General features: G+C 33.3%; 1 protein-coding gene across 1 annotated transcript; it reads right to left on the reverse strand.

Annotated features, from left to right (window-relative positions):
• Positions 1-2,222: 2,222 nt before the first annotated feature.
• LOC111410589 (cleavage stimulation factor subunit 77) lies at positions 2,223-16,300 on the reverse strand. Its single transcript, XM_023041008.1, has 23 exons — positions 15,893-16,300; positions 15,711-15,784; positions 15,532-15,594; positions 14,288-14,397; positions 13,961-14,061; positions 13,282-13,343; positions 13,043-13,183; positions 11,945-12,073; positions 9,468-9,514; positions 8,561-8,624; positions 7,507-7,627; positions 7,224-7,282; positions 7,038-7,106; positions 6,769-6,909; positions 6,391-6,455; positions 5,976-6,072; positions 5,450-5,509; positions 4,668-4,820; positions 4,439-4,505; positions 4,261-4,362; positions 3,732-3,884; positions 3,035-3,217; positions 2,223-2,587 (listed from the first exon to the last, which is right to left on the reverse strand). Exons 1-23 carry the CDS (start codon positions 15,933-15,935, stop codon positions 2,409-2,411), a joined length of 2,283 nt encoding a protein of 760 aa, XP_022896776.1. The 5' UTR covers positions 15,936-16,300; the 3' UTR covers positions 2,223-2,408.
• Positions 16,301-22,432: the final 6,132 nt, after the last annotated feature.

Below are 22,432 nucleotides of genomic sequence, written 5' to 3' on the forward strand. Positions count from 1 at the left end.
TATGACTTAAATATATTTAATTACTAAAATAATTAATTAATTAACTAAATGATAAATAATTTTTAATAAAAATCTGATTTTTGAAATTTGAAACTTGTTTACTTGTTTTTGAAATGTATCATAATTAATCTCTTACTTATGAAATTTTCCCTTAATTGAATACATTAAAGCCCAAAATCGAAGCCTTATTAGATCACTTTAATTGGACTCAACCGAATTCGATAGCCTATAATTTAAAACATAATTATTCACACATACAAGTCCATTGATTAAGAATCCTTACATGTGAATCTTGCAAGATTAGACTCCCATTTTGTGCTGGTTCATGCAGCAGGCCGTGGAGCCTGGTGCTGGTACAAATTAGGGCCATTACTCAGATCATCAGCCCAAAATGTCACAGCTCTTGATTTGGCCGCCTCGGGAATCAATCCGAAGCAAGTGCTTGATGTTTCGTTTGTATCTGATCATTTCAGGCCTTTGACTGAATTTACGGCTTCTTTACCCTGATAAGAGAAAATGATCCTCGTTGGCCATAACTATGAAGGATTGGCCATTTCTCATGTCATGGAGAGGTTCCTGGAGAAGATATCTGCTGCGGTTTATGTTGCACCCTCAATGCTTGTTCCATACACCAATTTTTCCACCTTTTCCCAAGAGGTAAGCCTCGTATTGCTCTATTAAGTTTCATTTTATCCTGCAAAAGTACGTTTTGGTTTTTAAAATTTTGGATATTCATATTACAATAGTGAACCTTACACTAGGGATCCAAGTACATTTCGGAAAAACTTTATTACCATCCGATCGAGGTAAGGAAAGACATACAATTTAATTTCCGTACATAATATAAAAAACGAGATGAATTTGCTCATAGTCATAGGGTCCTTTAATTTGTTGCAGAATTGGACTCTGGCAACAACAATAGCGAAATGGCGGAAGCTTATAGGAAAGAACAAAATTTCACAAAACTCAAACTTGTTGATTAAAGATATCAAAATCAACTACCAAGAGAGAATAATTTTGAGAAACTTTTCGAAACTCTTTATTTAATTCAAGTTTAATTAATTACCACAAGGAGGTTCTTGTTCAGTTGCTGGAGGTTGCTAAAAAGAATTCTTCATTTTAAGTAACTTTCCAAATTTTTCTACAAGAATTATTCACAATGAGTTTGGAATCATTTTCATGCATCAGATTAGTAAAATTCACAATTTTCTTGATTTATGAGTCTCCTTGTCTTCAAAGATTAGTATAATATCATTTTTGTAATGACTATTTTCAAATTTCTAGATTGCACGTTATCTGTAGTTGCTATTTTTCACATTTCTAACTTCTGACTATTCTAAACAAATATTTATATGCACAAGATTAGCTTCACGTCAAGAGATACAATTGACTATCTCGAACTGATATGTCATATGACATATGTATATTCAAACTAAATGTTAACAATAAATAAAAATTAAAACGAAGAAAAGTTTGATGATATAATAAATCTGCTGCAGGTTTGCACTCATAATAACCAAATTTCAACTCAAAAAAGTTGAGAGAAAAATAAATAAATAAATAAAAACTCTCTTGATGGAGAAATGGAACAAGAAATCAAGGGAGAACACCAATATACACAACAGAAGGAACAGTGCGATTTAATATATTTGTAGTTTGATATATAACAGTGCCGAATGCATCGACAAAGACAATGATAAACTGGATTGCAAACTTCAATACTTGTATGAAGATTTCCAGCCTCTGAATCACCATTTCTGCAACTCTTTTTCTACTTATTTAAGTAGCTTTTTCTTCTATTCTCCACTTCTTCTTCCCACCTTTCCACTCATGTAAGTTAACCAATGTATATATACAATTATAATTGTGGTGGTATTTGTTCATTTCTTATCATATGAAGCAATTAGAATCTGGCCTATTCAACTCCCAAAGGACAAAAGTAAAAAACCCAATAAGCATTATTGAAGATTGAAAGCAACAAAAGTTAAAAAGTACCCGTTTGTTATCAAGAATAGATCAATCTAAACCTTAGCCGAAAAACATTATAAATGGCATATTAACGGTTCTCATTTTTTCTAAATTAATTTTTTTCCTAAAAATAGACCCGCATGGACTGGTCCATGGAGTATGTCAACCCCAAGTGACAAGTTAGCTCAAGTCCAATCTAGCGTACCAAATATTGAAATTGCCCATTATTTTGCATTACATAATTTGAATTGGTGGAAAAATAACAAAAGAATCTCATTTATTAATTGATACAAAAATGGTTCGTCGTGTACAACAGTCATCACAAATCCTTCTATTACACTCACTCTTAAATAACATAAAATTATACTTGTATAAAAGAAGATAACTCACAACCACAGTTTCTGTACAAAATTAAATTAACAAAAAGTAGATGAAATACATCAACCAGAACTTCCAGAGAAATCGCCAGAGAACCCACTCCCATATGATGCAGAAGCAGCAGAACCACCACCACCTGCACGTGAACTACTACCACGAGCCTTTTGTAACTGGCGTAACTTAAAAGCATCTCTAGGTAATGGCTGGCTCTGGACAGTGGTAGTGTCATCGTCATCTTGCCCTAAAAATCATATAGCAGTAACTTATTACCTCATAGTTGAGACAAATTGGGCCGACAAAAGTAGCAAAGAATGGAAACCAAACGAATTACAAATTGATGATAAAAGAAAAGGAGACTATGAGACGAAACAAATGTTGGTAAAATCGCCAACTATACATATGATGGATTTGTAATCATTAAACAAATTCTGCATTTGTGTTGCAAGAGAATCTTTATGCCAAATTTAACATGAAAAGCTCTTTAAATGCACACAGCCACGTGGAAATATATGGATGCCAACAAGCCTACATTACAAGTTACTAGTAAATTTGATCACCATGGTAATAGATATTATCTTTCCATTTAATTACAATGAATCAAGACTGTCCAGACTTAATGAAAAGTAATTCAGCGAATCTAGAAACATAAAGCATAATAACATCAAATTGAAGTAACGAAAAATCATACTCTCTAAAGATTTCCTCTTTCCCGGCTGTCTGTCTCTTGTTTGTTTAAATTTGCTTGAACCAGAAAGGTCGCTGGAACTTGGGACAGGCCCGACCTGTAACTGCTGAGGTGATTTCCCAGTTGCCGAAGGTATGTTGGTTTGCAAACATATGGATAATACAAAATCAACATCAGGGCAAGGACCTAGCATTTTCAGCATCAACAATCACTGATTAGCCATCAACAAAGATATGAAAATGAATTTACCCTTACAAGCCCCACCCCATCTCCACTGGATCTGTTCTCTGGAATATACTGAAAAAAAGGAACCTTTCCTCTCCCCTCCCCAGCCATGTACCGTTCTGGTCATGGAATAGATGAAATAAATTAAAAAGTGGATTTTTGCTCAAGAATGAAACCTTATTGGAACTGTCCATATCTAGTTCATCCTTCGGGCCAGTACTAAAAATTGGAAAGGATAAAAAAAAATGCATGCGTTGGGAGATAATCATCCCCATAGAAGCACCATTTAGTATTTTCTTTCAACCAAAAAAGTACTTTTCCTTGTATAAGATTGATATCCTTCAGGATATGTTTGGTAAAGCTTGTTTCTCTTCCATACGATACAAGAATCACAACCTGTTCTTGTCAATGCAATTAAAATGTTCAACGGTTATTGATTCTTGGTAAGGGTGGATAAAAGAGTTTAGATGAGTACCCTCAACAGCTGGCAAATTCGCCACAAAGGCTGCCAATGCTGGTGGTAAGGCTTTCACCATATCATTGAGTGCATTCGTTGTTCCACCAAAACTTGATGTAACACCATAAGGAAAGGTACTTGAAACACTGGTTGGTCCAGAGGCAGGAGGACCTATGAAATTCAGAATTAACAGTTAACTAACGAAGACACTTCACAATATGCATTGAAAATTTAACCTTACCAAAAAAAAAAAAAAAAAAAAAAAAAAAAAAAAAAAAAAAAAAAAAAATGCATTGAAAATTTACAAATACATGTCAAATAAACTTATAATACAGCCTTCAGTGGATTAGAACGAGGAATGATAAAATTACAAAGAATTCATATGTTTCAGTTGCTAAATCATATTTTTTTCTGATAAATTCAATTTTATTCACATTAAATTGTGACAATAGGCTCTAACTATTATTCTCAAAGTGAACCTATCAATACATGATATTATAACCAATGAAATAACACCAAATAGAATAAGAAGACAAGTAACTCATACCAGGCTTTTGCCTTGGATCATAAATTACCATCCTGGATGTATCTGGAAAAACAACTTTTCCAAAGAGATTCGAAATATTTGGAACTACTGAAATGCTCCTATCTGTATTCAAGAGAGAAGGATTAGGTGCAATGCCGGAGTGACTGACACAAAGACCAACATCAAGTAATAAATTTACCAGCAGAACCAGCTCCATTAGCAGGTGCAGGATTTTCAATCTTCTTATTGATGTTTCTTGAGAGCCACTAAAAGTGAAGGGGGGTATACATCTTATTAGTAATTGAAAATTGCAGGAAGGAAAGTATTACAGATAAAAATGTATTTATGCTAGTTCCCTTTAGTCTGGGGTTGGAAGAACAAGATCAGAAGCACCGGGAAAAAAATTAAATATCCACAGAGGAAAATACCTCTTGTCGGGCCAAATGATCCAAGTCCATAGACGAGCAAGGCCACAGATCCATAAAACTATAGCGTGATACAACATCATGCAGTGAATTCTCCAAAGCAGATGCTCCATCCTCCCCCGTTCGAGATAAAGCTTCTTTCCTCCTTTGTTCAACCTACTCCAACAGTGTAGCTGAAGGTGAGGGATCCCATTGATTTTATAATGAGGCTTGGATAATGATTGGAGAAACCTTAAAAAAATAATAATAATAAATAAATAAAATAATAATAATAAAGTTACTTTTTAATAAAATTTTGTTTTAACTTATTTCTTCCTACTTTTAAGTAAAAATAAAAAGTTACTTAACTCTTATCTTACTTGGTGCTTTCTTGGCTAAGCATTTAGTGCTTATAGCAATGGGTCCAAAGGAATATGGGGTCAAAACTGATGGTTGACATCTTATAAGTACTTAAAAACTTTCCCAAAAATACACAAATTTATTTCCAACTTTGACCAATAAAATAATAATTTATTTGAAACTTATATAAGTTTTTAAGCTTAGCCAATCATGCTTTTAATATATTACAAGTTTACAACATATGACTTGTGCAAACTAAATAGATAAGAATGAATATGGTTGAGGTTACAAACCACATTCAACTTAAAAACATATCATATTGTGCACTTAGGCAATACAGCAACTTGTAATTCACATTTTATGACAGTCCACAAATTATATCTAAAAAGAATGAAAACCATGAGATAGTGGAATTGCTTATAGTGTTATCCAAGAATGTAGGATACCTTCAACATGCTGGCAAGATCTCCATACGTCTGCTCAAATTGAGAAAATCTTTTCCAAACCTACAAACATATATGGAATTTATTCATACATTGGTAAAAGAAGCAGTACCTACTAGAAAAATCTGCTAATAAGTAAATAATTAGGAGGTGAAATATAATATAAGGAGTGGAAAAGGAAATGATGGAACGAATGGAAAAGCAAAAATTTTCAGGCAATTTCAAGTCTCTCTGAGTTGGAGAGAAATAATGGTTGTCATATTTACTTGGTCATTGAGTTGCAACTAGATCCAACAGAATTTTTTGCTAGACAATTTAAATCATTTCTATACTGGAAGCACTCAATGTCAGCAGGTTATTGGAGTCATAAACATTCTGTTTTTACAAGTTTTTCAAGATGGCACTCAAAAAAATATGGAACCAAATACATCACCAAAGAACACACAATATGTTCAAAGTAAGAACTTTACCTGTACAAACCTATAACTTCAACTAGTCAAAATAGCAAATTTAATACAGAATGATGTACCTCAACGGATTCATTGGGTGGAAGTGAGCTCAATGCTCGTTCAAACAAAGCCCGGATGTTTCTATCATCATTCAAACGGGACAAGAAATCTGCATATCTGCAATATCATGATAATAGACATAAGTAACTGAGATTTGTGATCATTCTACTTGTGTGGAAAATCTCCCTATAAGTGCACAAGTATCAATACATTAGAAACCACAAATACATAATTGTTGCAGTGTGTGACTGCATCTTTTAATACTATTGTTACAGATATTAGTGGGTATTTCAATTATACAAGCAGAACATACATGTACAGTACAACACAACAAAACAGTCATGCCTCATCTACATCATATAGAACTCAGACATCAAGAATACCAAGCACTGTTAGATATAAACCAGTCCTGAGTCAAGTACTAGGAAAACTTACTCTAGAATGTAACCAGGCTCATGCATAAAGCGTTTCAACCCAGCTTCAAAAATATTATGCGCAAGCTGAAAATGTTTGCAACAAGATATACATGAAGTTTACATCAGTCAAAAACCAAGTACAGGATGTCTTGTTGTACAAATCATATATAATCTGGCTCTTAACGCAACAGAATAAAGCAGATAATGCAAGCACAAAAGTGCACGGGAAAAGGACTAGAAGGGAAAAATACCCATTTTTTCACAAAAAAGAAAAAATAAGGTTTTTTTACCCGGTCACTGCCACAGGAAGAGGTCTTAAAGAGGCATGACTAGAGCCCTCCACGTTCAGTTAGTGTTCAGCATAAAATCTAAAACCATGTATAGAACTATTAATCACCTTTGCATCCTTATCAAGACAAAAGGCCATCATTGCATATGCAACATAAACATGGTAAGTGCAATTTGGAGACTTGCGGGCATCTAGAAAGCATTTGCGAGCTGCTTCAACTCCCTCAGTTCTTCTTAGAAACCGTATGAACTGAAAAGAGAGTAATCATACCAACTTAGGACATAAAATAATTATTCTATTATTCGAAGTTTCAAGATAGGATGCCGAGTACAACATTTTTCTATTTTTTCTCTGTTGATCCTTAGTGTTTCAAATACCTGGATATGTGACAGTGCTGTTGCATCAACTCCATCCCCTATAAGACTTTCATATACTTTCTTTGCAGCCTGGGAAGACAAGGAAATGTGAATACAATACAACCAAAATTATGATGGAAGAAAGTGCATGTAGGTTATATTAGCCCTGCCTCGCCAGAGGAACAAGTGGAAATGCATGGATCATACCTGAATAGTTCCTCGTGATTCTTCAAGCTCTGCATAAGCGTATTTTAGCATTTCTGAATCTGAACATCAAGCATAAAACAAATTGTTATCAAAACAAATTGGAAAAAATGCTAGCATGAAAGGACAAAGCGAAAGAAGTAACACCAAATTTGTCAGGGGCTAACAGTAGGACAAAAAAAATTCCTTATACTGATATCAAGTTAAAGACACTGACAACAGAACTAAGTTTACATCACATACCAAAACCTTAGAAATATAAATTACTTCAGTGAGAGATAAGTACCAGGAAGAGCCTTCAATGCTCGCTGGAAAACTTTGATTGCAGGGTCTATGGAACCACTTTTTGCGTGCCACGTAGCATAGTCATACCATATATCAGGGTAATGATATAAATACATGAGGCACTAGCATGGAAACAAACGTGTGAGCAGTTTTCTTTTCTCTTGACATTTTTTTTTTTTTGGTTGGGATGGGGGGAGAGCATCAAACTCGTAAAAGAACAGAGTACCAACTGAAAAAAGAAGCAGTCAAAACAAATGATCTAGAACAGATACAATATAATGTAGTTCCATTCACAAGGCTGTGAATCAACAATAAAGTTGCTAAAAGATAGAAGTATCCAGGCCTTAGTAGTTCAGATGTGTATTAACGGAAATGCAACATAGAGATGAAGGTTGGAAGATTCTGCAATCATCTTAAGCATGCATACAAATGCATGAGTGCATAAAAATTACAAATAAATAGAAATCGGGTACACTTGCTTTTTGGTATGCACCGGCTGCATATCGGACAGTTCAATCCAACTAGCAGGATATACAATTCTATGGAAGTTAAGTTGACACAGAAAGCACCAAAAGTGACAAAAGCTCTAGATCATGCATTCTGGAATACAGCTGGAAACTCTTTTATAATAAAAACATATAGATGCAGTCTGAAATTTGTAAATTGTTAAATCATTATATTTTGTTGTCCGAAAATGAGTTCCAATTTCCAAGGAAAATACAATCTCCAGTTTATATCAAAACCTTAACTACACATTCATTGACCAATTAACCATTGAGTCTCTACACAGCAATTTATGAGCATACCTCACAATTATCTGCCTTTAGTCAAAATAGGAAATATCAATTCTCTGAAATTGATGTGGTCAAGGTTGGCAACACAGGGTCTCATTGATTACATGAAATTTCATGATACAAAGTAACAAGCCACATGATAAGGTTACAAGTAACAAGCCACGCGATAAGGTAACAAGCCACAAGGTAATAAGAAACAGGGCACACAATAAAGTAAGAAGTAACAAGCAAGAAAATGATTAATAGTTGAACCTTCATTACCTGCTCATAAGCAAATGCAATTCGCTTATTTGCAGAAACATTGTCAATTCTCTGAGGGTTTCCTCTGTAAAAAAATGTGGACACAGGTCATGTAGTCTCTGAGGGGAACTTTATATGGCCAGATGTTCTGGCCACTTAAAACAAAGTTATCGCAAAGAGCACGAAAATATCAAAAGGCAAATTACAGCAATAAACCAAGATATGGATGCCAGGCAAAGTAGTGCCAAAATCACAGCACTTGGATCAACTACTCCATAAGGATGTGAAAGAGAGTACAAGGACAGACCAGAGTGAAATTGAAATAATTGTGTCATATTGGTTCTCGAACGACCCTAGCTATCTCAATGCAAGCATGAGTCTCAATTCTTTGTATTACAATTAAAGGACATAACGGTATTTCGCTCCAACAACTTTAAAACATATTCTAGATCAAAAAGGCGATTTCGGATTAGTGGTTTCCTCCAATTAAAGAAAAAAGAGTTGTTCATCCAAAAGTAAGACACACACACAAGCACAAAATTTGTATGCCTAGACCAGGCAAAGTATTGTAGTAAAACCAAAATCCATGAGGTGACCACAACATGTCTATATACTAAATTTATCAATTTCCAAGAGGATATCTCCTGTATTTAGGAAACAGATCCCAATAAAACTAATATCCCAGCACCCTTATAACAGCTCCAGTTGAACAGAGTGGAAACAATACACATATTCTTGGATCGAGAAACCTCCAAATAGCATATTAGCATAACATTCTTACACCTTTATTTGGCTATATGCACATAAGTTTGCTTGTTGATTGATTAAATTGTTTGTGTTACTATTCAGTATTACAGACAGAGCTTAATGGAATTACACTTCTGCTCAACAGAAAGATGCCAGATCAACGTAAAGATCATCAACTTACCTCTCAAATGATAACAACTTTTTCCAAGCCATCCATTGCATTTCTTCCTATAAAATGCATAATAATAATTTACATTCTAATAGTTTTCAGTAAATTAAGAGACTAAATCAAAAGGTATACTCTCCCACTAGAAGACTGCAAATAAATAATGACCTTGCCAATCATCAAAACTATCGATCAAAGTAATCCATTAAGTTCTTTTATCTACTCGTGCAAAGCTGCAGATTCTCATCTATGCGTACATAAAAGGAATAAGGATTGAACTTTTCGATGTACCACAAATAAATGTCACTCGCCCAGCACCCATACCAGAAGTGTTTAAAAAGGCTAAATTGGGTACTCGTGCATTTTCCATTTGCGAGGAGAGGCAATTTGAGGCATAAGCCTCACCATGAGCCAAAAAATAATAATAATAATAAAATAAAATAATAATAATAATAATTTTAAAAATCGAAATAGATAACATATTTAAATTCCATCTCAAGACTCTTTTATTTTCTCTAATAATGATTAAATTTAATTTTAGAATCAACTAATGTATCATCTGGTTAGTGCATGCATGTATCATGGATTTATTATGTTTTTTCTTCTAAACATAAAAAAGGAAGAAGAAATGAGAAGATGAGACAAAATAGTCGATCAGCCAGGAGAAGAAAAAACCAAAATAATAATAATAATAATCTACAATATTTAAAAAGGAAAAATTGAGGAGAAACTTATGAAATGATATAATACCCTCATTGATTTTGTATAATTTCTAATTCATCCTTCAATTATTATTAAGATTTAAATAATTTTATAACCTACTATTGAATTTACAATCATTACTTTTATTTTCCTTTCATTTAGAAAATTGATCATTTTCAAAGCACAATAAGTTGATAAGTATTTTTAGCTTCCATACTATATTCAAAGCATATCTAGAAGATTAAATAAACGCACGAGATTTTTTTTTCTGGCTTTATTTTTGCACAATTTCTACAAACTATAAGCTAACCGTAAATTTTTATTTTTATTTTTTGCTTCAACAAATAGACTATAACGTTACCCAACAATGCTCGAACATCAATATTTTATGTTTTTTATGGTGGATAATTCTCACGACACACGTGTCATTTTATCCAAGTTTATTCTATTCCATATTTTTTACAATGTTCCCAGGTTTAACAGATAATGCAACTTCTTCTGATTATATGACACGGGGTGGAATTCTTTCAACAAAAAATGAGTATGTTTACTACCTCAATGACAAACTAATTGGATTATATTCTTGGAGAAAGTGAAGAATGTGTCAGTTTTGACGAGGTAATAGATGATACAAACCAATTTTATCAAGAGGAGTTTCTAAATACATTGTTGCCAAATGGTATCCCATTACATAAGTTATTCTTTAAAAGAAATTGCCCTGTGATACTTTTAAGGAATTTGGATCCATCCAACGATCTTTACAATGGAACAAGAATGATATGTCATGATTTTAAGAGACGTTATCTATACAAAAATAATCGTAGGAAAACAAGTTTTCCTTCCGCGTAACCTATTGACTCCAACAAATGATGAAGGATATCTATTCAAATTCAAGAGGAAATAATTTTTAATACATCTATGCTTTACAATGACCATTAACAAGGCTTAAGGACAAAAAATGCCTATTATTGCAATATATCTTCCGGGACATGTATTTTCTTATGGACAACTGTATATGTCACACTTTCTCGCGGAGTTTCAATGCAAACAACATAAGTCTTAGTAAAAGCAGAAAATAAAAAGAAGAAAGTTTGTGGGATGTTAACAAAAATAAATAAATAAATTGTATACAAAGTGTTATTGAAGTCAAAACATTACATTTCAGTTTATTCATCCAATACATAAGACGTGCAATACGCGTGCTTACCACTAATAATAATAAAAAGAAGAAAACAAAATAAAAATAATAATAATAATAATAATAATAAATAAATAACTAAAGCCGCTAAGTGTGTCGCTGGTGAACAGTTCTACAATTGGTGTGAAAGCTTTACGTGTGTTGTGTTAGGTTTGGATTGGCTTTAATCTATAATTTATTATCATTTATGGTTGATTATTTAATAACCAGCACAAGTTGGACTTTCCAAGGCTGATCCATCCAAGAAAATAAGTAGGTTTTCAATAAATAGTTGACCACCAATCCAAAACACCATAAACAATGAGAGGCGCATAGCTCTCATGGTAAGAGGCTTCAGCGTCAATTAGTAAAGGGACATCATCTCGTATTGAAAATGAATAGAAGTTCACAAATCAGTAGTTAAGGAAGAGTTCATTTCGAAGGAAGCGTCGCCCTACCTCATTAATACTCTAAAATATCCGTGCCCCCGAGGCTAATTGTCAACACCTCACAATCGCCTTTTTAAACAATTCATACCAAGATGACATTTTTAACTATACAAAGAGACTTGAATAAGTATCGAGAAGTAGTGGAATTTGGTGAAAGGTAGTACCTTAGAAGAACCAGAGGGGGGAACAGCAAGCATATTCCAATCAATTTCATCGACATACTTCTTACGCTCCCTATAAACAGCCCTCGCACTATTATATTTTTGTTGATATTCAGACAACAGTCCTTTCGCCTGCAAGATATTCGCAATCAGATCGCAAGTTCCACAAAGAAACGTATCTAGCAAATCATTACTAATTAAGGTAAATGTTAGCATGCAATGTCTTCAATGAACAATGATGGAAAATCTCATGTGACTTCCAAGCTCTGATCATGGTCATTTATCAAACTATTTTACTGCATCTTTCTTTTCTCTGTCTTAAATTTTTTTCTTTTTCTTTTTTTTTTTTTATTTCTCTTTCGCTGTAAAGGAATCCACATGGGAGACTTAGGGATGTTCAGAAAAATCTGATAGAAGTTAAGGAAACTCATTGAGGGAAAGTATGAAAAAGAATATTAGAACGCTAAAGAAGTCCTACACATGATTAAGCAAAAAAACTAATGAAAATTCTACTTGTACATAATTATTGGACATAATGGTATCCATAATGTAATGTGACAATCATTCGATTGTTGATATACAAGTGTGAGATTTGAATTAAATGTTGAATTCAGTTACACGTGTAATTATGGACACCATTATGTAGACAATTATGTATATGTAGCACTTCCGAAAAACTAATCACTGCAGAAATAATATCCAGTCATGTGAAATCAAACTAGATATTCATCCCATGAACTTCCCTGTATACAAAGTAACATAACAGAAAGTCAGAAGTGGCGAAGTTAGCTGGCATAATTTATCTCCAATAACTTCCAAATGCAGATAGAAGGGATCAGACTTAAGATCAAGCTACGACTAATCACTTCTTAAGACATTGTACAAGACGAGTTACTCGAAAGCAAAAGCAAATTACCAACTAATTCATGCAGGTTGAAGCCGTTTCAAAAAAATAGAAGTCAATACAAAAGTTGTGTTTTGAAGACCTACATAACAAGTGTTTCAAACTTATTGACATGAATCTTGACACAAGTTCAAAAAATACAGTCCAGCGTAAAATGTCAAACCAACCAGTTCTATTGAGACCATATGCAGTCTTACCAGAGCACGGCTAACCGAATTCTCAAAATTTTCATAGTCCTTCCAAAGTTGTTCAACGTGATGGGTGGGAGTAACGATGGCCCTTTGGTATGCCTTCCGAATGGCCGTCATTCTTTGTGACTCTTCTAGTGTGGTTTGGGCCTGCAGCAGCATCTCTTATAAGAGCATTAAACAGAAATAATAAATTAAACAGAGGAGCAGTTAACATGGTTGTTTATGCATATAGAGTAGAAACAAACCGGCATAGTTTTCAAAAATGTAATATACTCAATCCACACAGGACCAGATGCAATGTCCTCACCTGTTAGCACCAAGTAAAAATAATTATAATTAAAGCAGTTTTATTGGATTTCAAAGTAAAGGTGAAAAACTACACAGTCATGATGCCGTAAATTCACCAAACAGGATAATTCCAAGACGTCCAGGACAGAAGTCTTCCTTAATTACAGTCAATGGACAAATTATATCTCGAAACAAACTTTTTTTAAACGGTAAATATTTCGTTACATTGACAACACGGAGGTGGCCCCCATAAACACCACTAAAACAATATATTATATATTATAATATATAAGTATTATATATAAGTATGTATATTATCTAAGAACTGAACAAAAGAAACAAAATTATCAGCTAGCTCATTTGTTCATCGACAGTTAATGAACAAAAATTTTAGTCTCAACAAACATGAGTACGGATCAAAATTCCTCATAAACAAATGAACAAACATATACAAATGAGGTCTGTTTGAATCCCAGTTCATCTACAGCACTACCAATATCATCATAACCACAACAAAGAGAAAACCGCCGGATTATATTTCAATCGGATACATCTCAGATCTCTTTTACCACAGTAAGTTGTAAGAATGGACTTAACAGTGACCATTCTAGGAAGACTATTAAGAATATAACTTACCAACATAGTTAAGCATGAAATCAAAAGCTTTCTTAGTCTCCTCCTGACCCTCTATTCCTTTCTTATCATTTACTTTCCTAATGAAACGGATGTAACATCGCCTGTAATTGAAAAAAAAATAATGGAAAGAAACTTTAACAAAATATAATGCATGATAAACAAAACCATGCAGACAAATTTAACTTGATACTGCGAGAGACAGCAACAAAGAGGCAAAATAGACACTTGCAACCAAAAAGAACGGTCGAAATAAATATTGCCAAAATCCCGCTCCCTCCCAGAGCCGAAAGTGAACTAAAAAAGAATGAGGTGACAAAGAAAGAGTACCAAAGAGGAACTTGTAAACAATTCAACAAGCAGCGGCTAAATATTTGTCTTGTTGCATCATCATTGTTTATAGCCATGAATGCTTCAACATACTGCTTCCAGTATCTTGCCTACACAAGAAAATGGTAGATTCAGAAGTAGAAATACACAAACGGCCATTATCCAAGAGAAAAGTCAATACATTTTTAATGACAGAATAATTTTTAAGAGAAACAGCCAAATAGGTAATTGAATAATAATGGAGCTTTACTGAAGTCCTTTAAAAAGTTAGGCCAAACACTTTTGATTAATATGCTTGAGTTATAATGAAACATAGAAAGAAGCTATGCATTGTCCTAAGCTTGGACTCAGGTGTGGTAATTGATACAGGTATATATCTAGGAATTCCTTTTTTCCTCCTAATTTAGGGTATGAATATACATCTAAAAAATATCAAAAATTTAGATATGGGTACGTGGATACGTCTCACAAACTTAAAATTACTTTAGAAATTTATATACTGATCATTTTAGATGCATTTTTTAAGTATATATATCATATTATAGTGCATTTTTTAAGTATATATATTATATATTTAACTATAAATATCTAACAAATTAAATTGCAAAATTTTTATACTTAATTTGAATTTCACTTCAAGTCTACTAATGTGAAATAGAGATTAGAGTCAATTTAATACGATACCAAAATAACGAAAACAAGATAATGATCCCTTTGATTTTAAAGGATCCCATATCCTTATCCTTGTCAAGAATTTAAAGTCTGGGGAACATGGGAATTATCTAAAGATGTATGAAAATTTATCATCACCCCGTGTAAGCCACTAAGCCTATTCTAAATCCGTTTCTGATTAATAACATTTTAACGAAAATAACAGGTATGTCTAAGGTTCTTTTGACTTTTAATTAAGAAAGAAACCCAGGGAGGCAAAAATATCAAAAGATTATACACCATCAAATGCAACAAATACTAGTGCTCGTAGGAATTCGAGTTTGCAGTAAGGGATGTTGATACATGAGCCCAACGAGTATTGTTCAACGAACAAGCATATATTCCCACATCATTGATCTTGACTTGCTAATATATCAAAAGTACATGACTACAACCAGCAAAGCAAGTCTGTTCACATAATTTCAATGAATGTGCCCTTCAAAACTTCTATGGAAGTGGAAAAACCACAATCACAATATAATTTTAAACAGTTGTGACAAAGAAAGGCATGCATGTCAAGTCAAGGGGCTCACTGCAGTGGGGAATGTGGCAAGGAGTTGTTCGTATATTGGCATCGCCTCTGTGATCGGCATACGCTGAAGCAGAAAAATATTCATACAAAATTAGCTAGGTTACAACAGGCCAAAAACAAATTTGAAAGTGACAAACAAATAAACAAACCCTCACGACACAAACAAAAAAAGCACTTTACCATTGCCTCATTTGCGAGTTTTTCTGCAGTATCGACGTTGTACTCGTCGGCCATAGTTTTCCCTCCATTCAGATCTTGCAATAAAATCAAGAACCCAAAAATCGGTTAAAATATAAACCAGATACAAGAGTCTCTAGATCTGAGAAAGAGTCATTTTCTTCGAAGAATAGAGAGAAATTCACCGGAAGGAAATTGAGATTGAGATTCTGAAGGGTCATTGGCCATTAGACCCAGCGCCACCGTTGATCACCAAAGGCAAAAAATTAAAACCCAATTCATAGAACAAGCCCTAAAGTTCGATTTTAGGATTCTTTTTCAAGAAACTGAAATGAAGCCAATAACTTCAACACCCCAAATCAAGATTTTGCTCATAATCTTGACTCTAGGATTGAGTCTATATGGAAATTGTGATACCAATTGACGTGCTCTTCCAATGATAGTCCAATAAGTGGAAGAAGTTGGTGCTGACAATGGAGGGGTTCGGCGGTGCCCGCTGTGCGCAGTTATGTGATTAAGACGGTATTTGGGCTGTGTTGTTGACAGAAGGTTTTGTGACTTTTGTCGTCGAACTAACCGTTTGATGGCCAAAATAACAAATTGTAGCACAAATTTAAAAATGCAAATTACCTAGAAATCTAGATTTAAAATTTTCAAAAATAAGGAGGATTAACATTTATTTTCACAAATCAGGTGTTAATCAAATTTAATAATTATAATAATTAAAAATTTAATTAAACCTAAACTACATACCCGAGGTCCATTCCATCTCCATTTCATTCTCAAAAACAAACAATAATTTGGGAAACCGAATCCATAGCTCCATTGTTACAGATTTTTCTCTACTTATGTTTATCCAATTTCTTTAATAAATATATAAATCTCTCAATTTCCTCTGTTAATTTATCATTTCCAGCTATTTTTCGTCCAAATTTCGAACAAATATTTATCAATTACACTAATTTTACTAAAATTTCCCTAAACAGAATAGATTTATCAAAAAATTTCTGAATTTTAGAGTAAATTATTTTTGGCTTCAGGTGCGAATCCTTCAATAGGTCATAGCAACAATAATAAAGATAATAATAGCCACGGCAGCAATGGCGAGCAGGAGAATGCGAATGGTGGCTCTAGAAGTAGTAACGGTGAGCTGGAGGATTCTATGGCGAGATCTACCCAGGCTGCCCTCCGCCACAACCTCGGCTTGTCGATCGATTGGTTCCTCGAATAGCAGTCCACCATCGAAAATTTGCGTACAAAGTTAGCTCCCGATTCTTCCTTCACTTCTTTTTTATTCTACATAAATATGTGGTAATCGATTATTATATTAGTGGTGGTGCAGTGTGGTGTGGTGTGGTGTGGTGCGGTGCCAATGGTTCCACTGCTAGTAGTAGATGTGGTTCTGGTATGGTGGTGTACGTTTGGTTGTCAGTATTTAGAATGGTGATAAGTGACCAAATCTATCTTTATTTTGAGTGCCGATGACCAGATTTGTGTTAACTGTGATCGCATGTAACTTGGTTACATATAATCACAAATCAGACTAACATGGTCACGGACATTTACACCGAAAACAAATTTGCTCATGAACATATAAGGTCACAATTCATACGTTACAAGTCACAATTCGCCGTTAAGGTCACAATTCACTGGTCACAGGTTTAAGTTCACAAGTTACAGTCATTTCATATAAGTCACAAATCAATATAAACGGGTCACAGATCAATAAGTCACGGATCAAATTTATAGATCACATATTATTTTACAAGTCACAAGTAAAAAATCATAAATTTAAAAAATCATATTTTATATGTTACAATGCATACTGATCGTAGGTTGTTGCCCAAAAAAAGAAAAGAACAAAATGTGAATTTATTGTATTTATTTAGAATTTTTTTTTCTGGAGTAATTACTTCATAACTAAAATTATAATAGTATTTGATTTTTGAAATTACAAACTTTATTTCTTAATTTTGAAATTGATCGTATGCACATTCATCCCACCTGATTAGATTACGAATTTAATAGAATTGGTCACAATCATAATATGCACATGTCGCAGATCTAATGGAACTGGTCACGGGTTATTGCCAAAAAAAGAGAAAAGAAAAAAGGTAGTCGGTGGAATGGTGAGTGGTCATCGGAATAGTCGTCGAAACTGTCGTCAAAATATTCGCTAAAGAGGTTGCCATAACTGGATAGGTCACTGGAATTGTTACCAGAGTCATCGCGTGTAGCCGTTGCCAAAAAGTCGTTGGAACTGTCGTCGAAAGTCGTCGGAGCAGTGGTCGAAAAAGTCACTAGAGAAGTCGTTGGAGCCATCGTTGGAGAAGTTGCTGAAGTCGTCGAGCGAAGGTGAGGTAGGTTGGAGAGAGAAAGAGAAGAGTTTGATGTGATGGATTGGTGGGTAGGTTGGAGGTGGGGTGAGATAAGTAGATTAATTATACTATATTATAGTTAAATATTTAATAAATTTAATTATCACTTGATTTTTGAAATTTTTTTAGAAGTTTGCAGTTTTGAAATGTGATTTTTGAATGAAGGATAATTTTATTTAGTCCATGAACCTCGTTCTTTAAAATTTTATTTTTCTTAAACTCGCCCTCCGGGGCATAATCCAATGGTGCAAAAGACGAGAGTGAGGTAATATCAACTTTGCTGACAACCGCAGTGTGAAGGTTCGATTCCTGAAATATGAAATTGGACTCTTTGTAGGTACCAGTGTACGGGCAAACTCTTGTTTCCTGTCTTGATGGGACACATCTTGCGATTTACCTCTTTTACGATGCTCCAGGGGCGAGGCAATGGGGTCTCAAGGTTGGGGTTCAACCTTTATTTTTCTTCAACTCATTTTGATCATACTTTTAATAAAACTAATCAAAGTTGAACATGCATTGTACGTTATTCTAAAAAAAAACTTTATAAGTGATGTAAAATAAATATTTGGTACCAATTTGTTGAAGGATATGATGAGTTTCAGATGAATTAAAGAAAACGAAATTTAGCATAGAAATTTAAGAAAAAAATTATATTCAAAGTGTAATATCAAAATTCAATTTCTATGATTCAAATTTTTTATAATAATGAAATACTATAAATGAGCAATCTTTTTATATTACATTTGATTCATAAAAATTAATTTTTAATGCATAAATTTAAACACCCATTAAAAATATGTATAATATAATGTATCAATGAATCATTGATGGATAGTAAATTTTGAACAGCAAATCTCAGCTCCTTAAAAAGGTGAAGAACAATCGGCCATATCTTAGGAGGATCTGTTCTATAGGAAATTGTATTCTCAACTCCTAAATTTCTATGCAGGACTTTCGGAGACCAAGAAAGATATGAAGGAATCGAGGTCTACAAGATAATTCAGTTCAAGAAGGAAACAAAATCATAAGACCCTATTTCCCCGAACAATGAGTGAATGACATGTGGATTAAGGCTACGACATCTCAACCTGATTCTACATTGACTATTCCCTTATAAAATAGTAAGATTCTAAAATGCATAATGCTTGATAATACGTTTCGATTGAGTATCAAACATTACAAACATATGCATGCTTGTCTGAAATATATGCGTAATTATGCTTTTTTAATTTTTAATATCATTTTTTGTATTCTAAACTAATAAATAAATAAAATAAATGTATTATTTGAACTTTACACATATTCTTTATTTTTATTTTTTTTTTAAAAAACATTGCTCAATATCATAAATACCACAATGATTTGGTAAATTCCTATAATTAGATTAGACACAAATATTGGCTTTAAATAAAAAATAAAAAATATTTTCTAACTCTTTATCGAATTCCAATACAATATCCCCATCTTCATCCGGGTCATTGTCTGTGTCATCCCATGCAAAATCATCTTCATCGGCTTTATTATTTCAACTCGAGAATTTCTATTATATCATATAGATGGTAATATATTATTGTTAAATTCATCCTCATCGTCACAACAATCAACAATCCAAAAACATGCATGATTAGCACTGATTGCTAGTAAAACTAGAGGAAGACTGAAAAGGAAGGTTTGTGTTTGGCGTAGATGATTTACAATTCTACGAAAATTTATTTTTATTTTTTATTTTTCTAAACGTCAAAACCCTACCATTATTGTATATAATTCACGAATTTGGGTGATTTGAGCTAATTTGATGTTTTTGTTGAACTTAACTTATTTTTTTAAATTACAAAAATGGACTAGGCTTTGTTAGGTTAATTTTGACATAATTTTTGACTTAACCACGTGCGTATTTTGTTAGTTTAGCATGCATATAGCATTGACCAAATGGGTTGATCGCATTATCACACTCATACCAAATATGGAAGGCATTTTGAAAATGCCCCAAGCACATGCGGGCATGTGCGGAGCACGTGCATACATTTTAGAACATTGATAAATTGTCTTATGTAAAGGTAAATGTACGCAATTCTTAGCACTTATTTGTATGACGATTGATTTGATCGTCAAAGTATCCATGATTATGAACATTTTTCTTAATATGGTGATCTTGGTGCCTAATCTTTTATGTTCGTGTGAGTAACATACTGGTAGGCACAAATGTGACAAAAAATCTATTGACAGAAAAGTACATAAATTTTTGAGCTTAAACTGTATTTATGCATTACCTTTAGTAGTGCAGAAGACAAATTGGAGAAATAAAGATAACTAGATGAAAGAAACTACATTGTTGATTACCAAAACTGTCTACCTTCTGGGAATTTGGTATGGAGGAAGTCCAACATATTGTGCACACCCTTAGAGACCATGTTCTTTCCCATTAGCATCCGTGGTGCTGCACAATAACTCAAAGAAGAGATTTTTACCTATGATACCACGCCCAATGCTTTGAAGCCCTGCAAATCAATTGGAATTGTTGATAATAAACTCTAAGGTCTCAAAAGTTACAGGGGAACAAATAATCGTCTCTTGTTTAGCAACAATTGTCCCACAATGCCCTCATAAATATGCACATAACTTGAAGGCATTTTGTAGCAGCATTGTCAAGTATGGTTGTTGGTTAATGAGTTTTAATCATCACAATAGGAAATTAATTTTTCATTGAAGATAAAAATCATGTAAATAAGGATTTTAGTGACATTGAGATTATTGAATTATAAAATCCTCACATATAGAAAGGGGAGATGATAACATTTTAAATGGGTTATTAATGATCTAACTAATTGCTCTCTCCCATAGATCTTCTCCCTTATTCTCTATTGGGTGTATTTCCTTTTGGAAAAGTGAAAAGTGGCTAACCATAATTCTTTTGGAAAAGTGAAAAGTGGCTAACCATAATTCTTTTGGAAAAGTGAAAAGTGGCTAACCATAATTCTTTTGGAAAAGTGAAAAGTGGCTAACCATAATTCTTTTGGAAAAGTGAAAAGTGGCTAACCATAATTCTTTTGGAAAAGTGAAAAGTGGCTAACCATAATTCTTTTGGAAAAGTGAAAAGTGGCTAATCATAATTCTCATATAAAATATACCAATAAAGTGCATATGTCAGTCCTATGAAGATTTGAAAATTGCACAAATTTTCTTGAACTTTATTATAGTAGACCAATTAAGTCACACACATTTTATTGAAATCAAGAGAGGGACCTAACCGGACTCACATGACCCAAACTCCAATAGATGTTTCCAATTGAGTCAACTCTTGACCAATTGAGATACATTTATTAATCCCAACTCATTCTACCAAAAAATCGAGATTGCACTCTCGAGTCGAGTGATAGTTATCGAAGCAAATTATGATCTAATGACAATATCCTTTGATTATCATTTCACAAGTCAACCCTCATTTGATTGTCAATATGTTGAAACTGGCAAAATGACCGTTTTGCCTTCAACATGTATTACCCTCTAAGTCCCATTTTCATACGGCAAATTCGTTATGATCAAATCATAATGTAAAGTCCAACAATCTCATCGTCAACCTACTGAGCTCATGTTCAATTTGCCTAAGAAAATACCTTAGAGTGACGATTGTCTCATCTCAATGATTAATGGATTCCACTATTGTAAGTATATGATCTCTAATTGTGAACGACATAATTTTGATCACATCACAAATTGTGTCTTACTATACTCGATCCATCAAGTATACAATTTGTGTCTATATGCTCATGGAACCCTAGACAATCACTTCAAATTATAACATGCAAAGAGCTATTCTCTTCATAAAAAAAAAAGGAATCCTTTTATTCACTAAAGTCAACATAATAATTTAATTTAGATGCCAATTGAAAAATAATATTAGTACCAACGCAATTAAAAAAAATTGACTTGCATGCACTACATTTAATTGCAACAATTGCTAAAGACAAATGAGGTACGTGTTGTCGTTGGACCACCTGTCGCATTAGTCATAATTAACTTCAAACTTAAATGAAATTGTGTGTAGTTTAATATGTATGTATGTATGTAAAACAATTAAGTATATTCTATAAAATTTTCGGGGCGCTACAAATCAAGTGAAATCATAAAAGTTAAAAGAAGGAGGGAGGTTATTAAAAACAAAAAAAAAAAAAAATTCTATATGACAGTACGATAAGTCTTTCACTACTAGAAACGATAACAAAAACGGAATTCCCTTTTTCTCTAAATGCATAATTTATTTTGTGCATGAATTTTGTTGCTCGTACATTAAAAATATACATGATGGATTACATAATATGACGTGGAGGAAAAAAATTGGATGAAAAA

This window comes from Olea europaea, chromosome 15 (genome assembly GCF_002742605.1).
Source record: "Olea europaea var. sylvestris chromosome 15, O_europaea_v1, whole genome shotgun sequence".
Classification (NCBI taxonomy): domain Eukaryota; kingdom Viridiplantae; phylum Streptophyta; class Magnoliopsida; order Lamiales; family Oleaceae; genus Olea; species Olea europaea.

Coding starts and splice junctions, on each gene's coding strand:
- LOC111410589 (XM_023041008.1), bottom strand. CDS start 15,935: ATGGCCAATGACCCTTCAGAATCTCAATCTCAATTTCCTTCCG. Junction 7,628..8,560: donor TTGCATTTGCTTATGAGCAG/GTAATGAAGGTT, acceptor TTTCCATGCTAG/TGCCTCATGTATTTATATCA. Junction 6,910..7,037: donor CAGCACTGTCACATATCCAG/GTATTTGAAACA, acceptor CTCTCTTTTCAG/TTCATACGGTTTCTAAGAAG.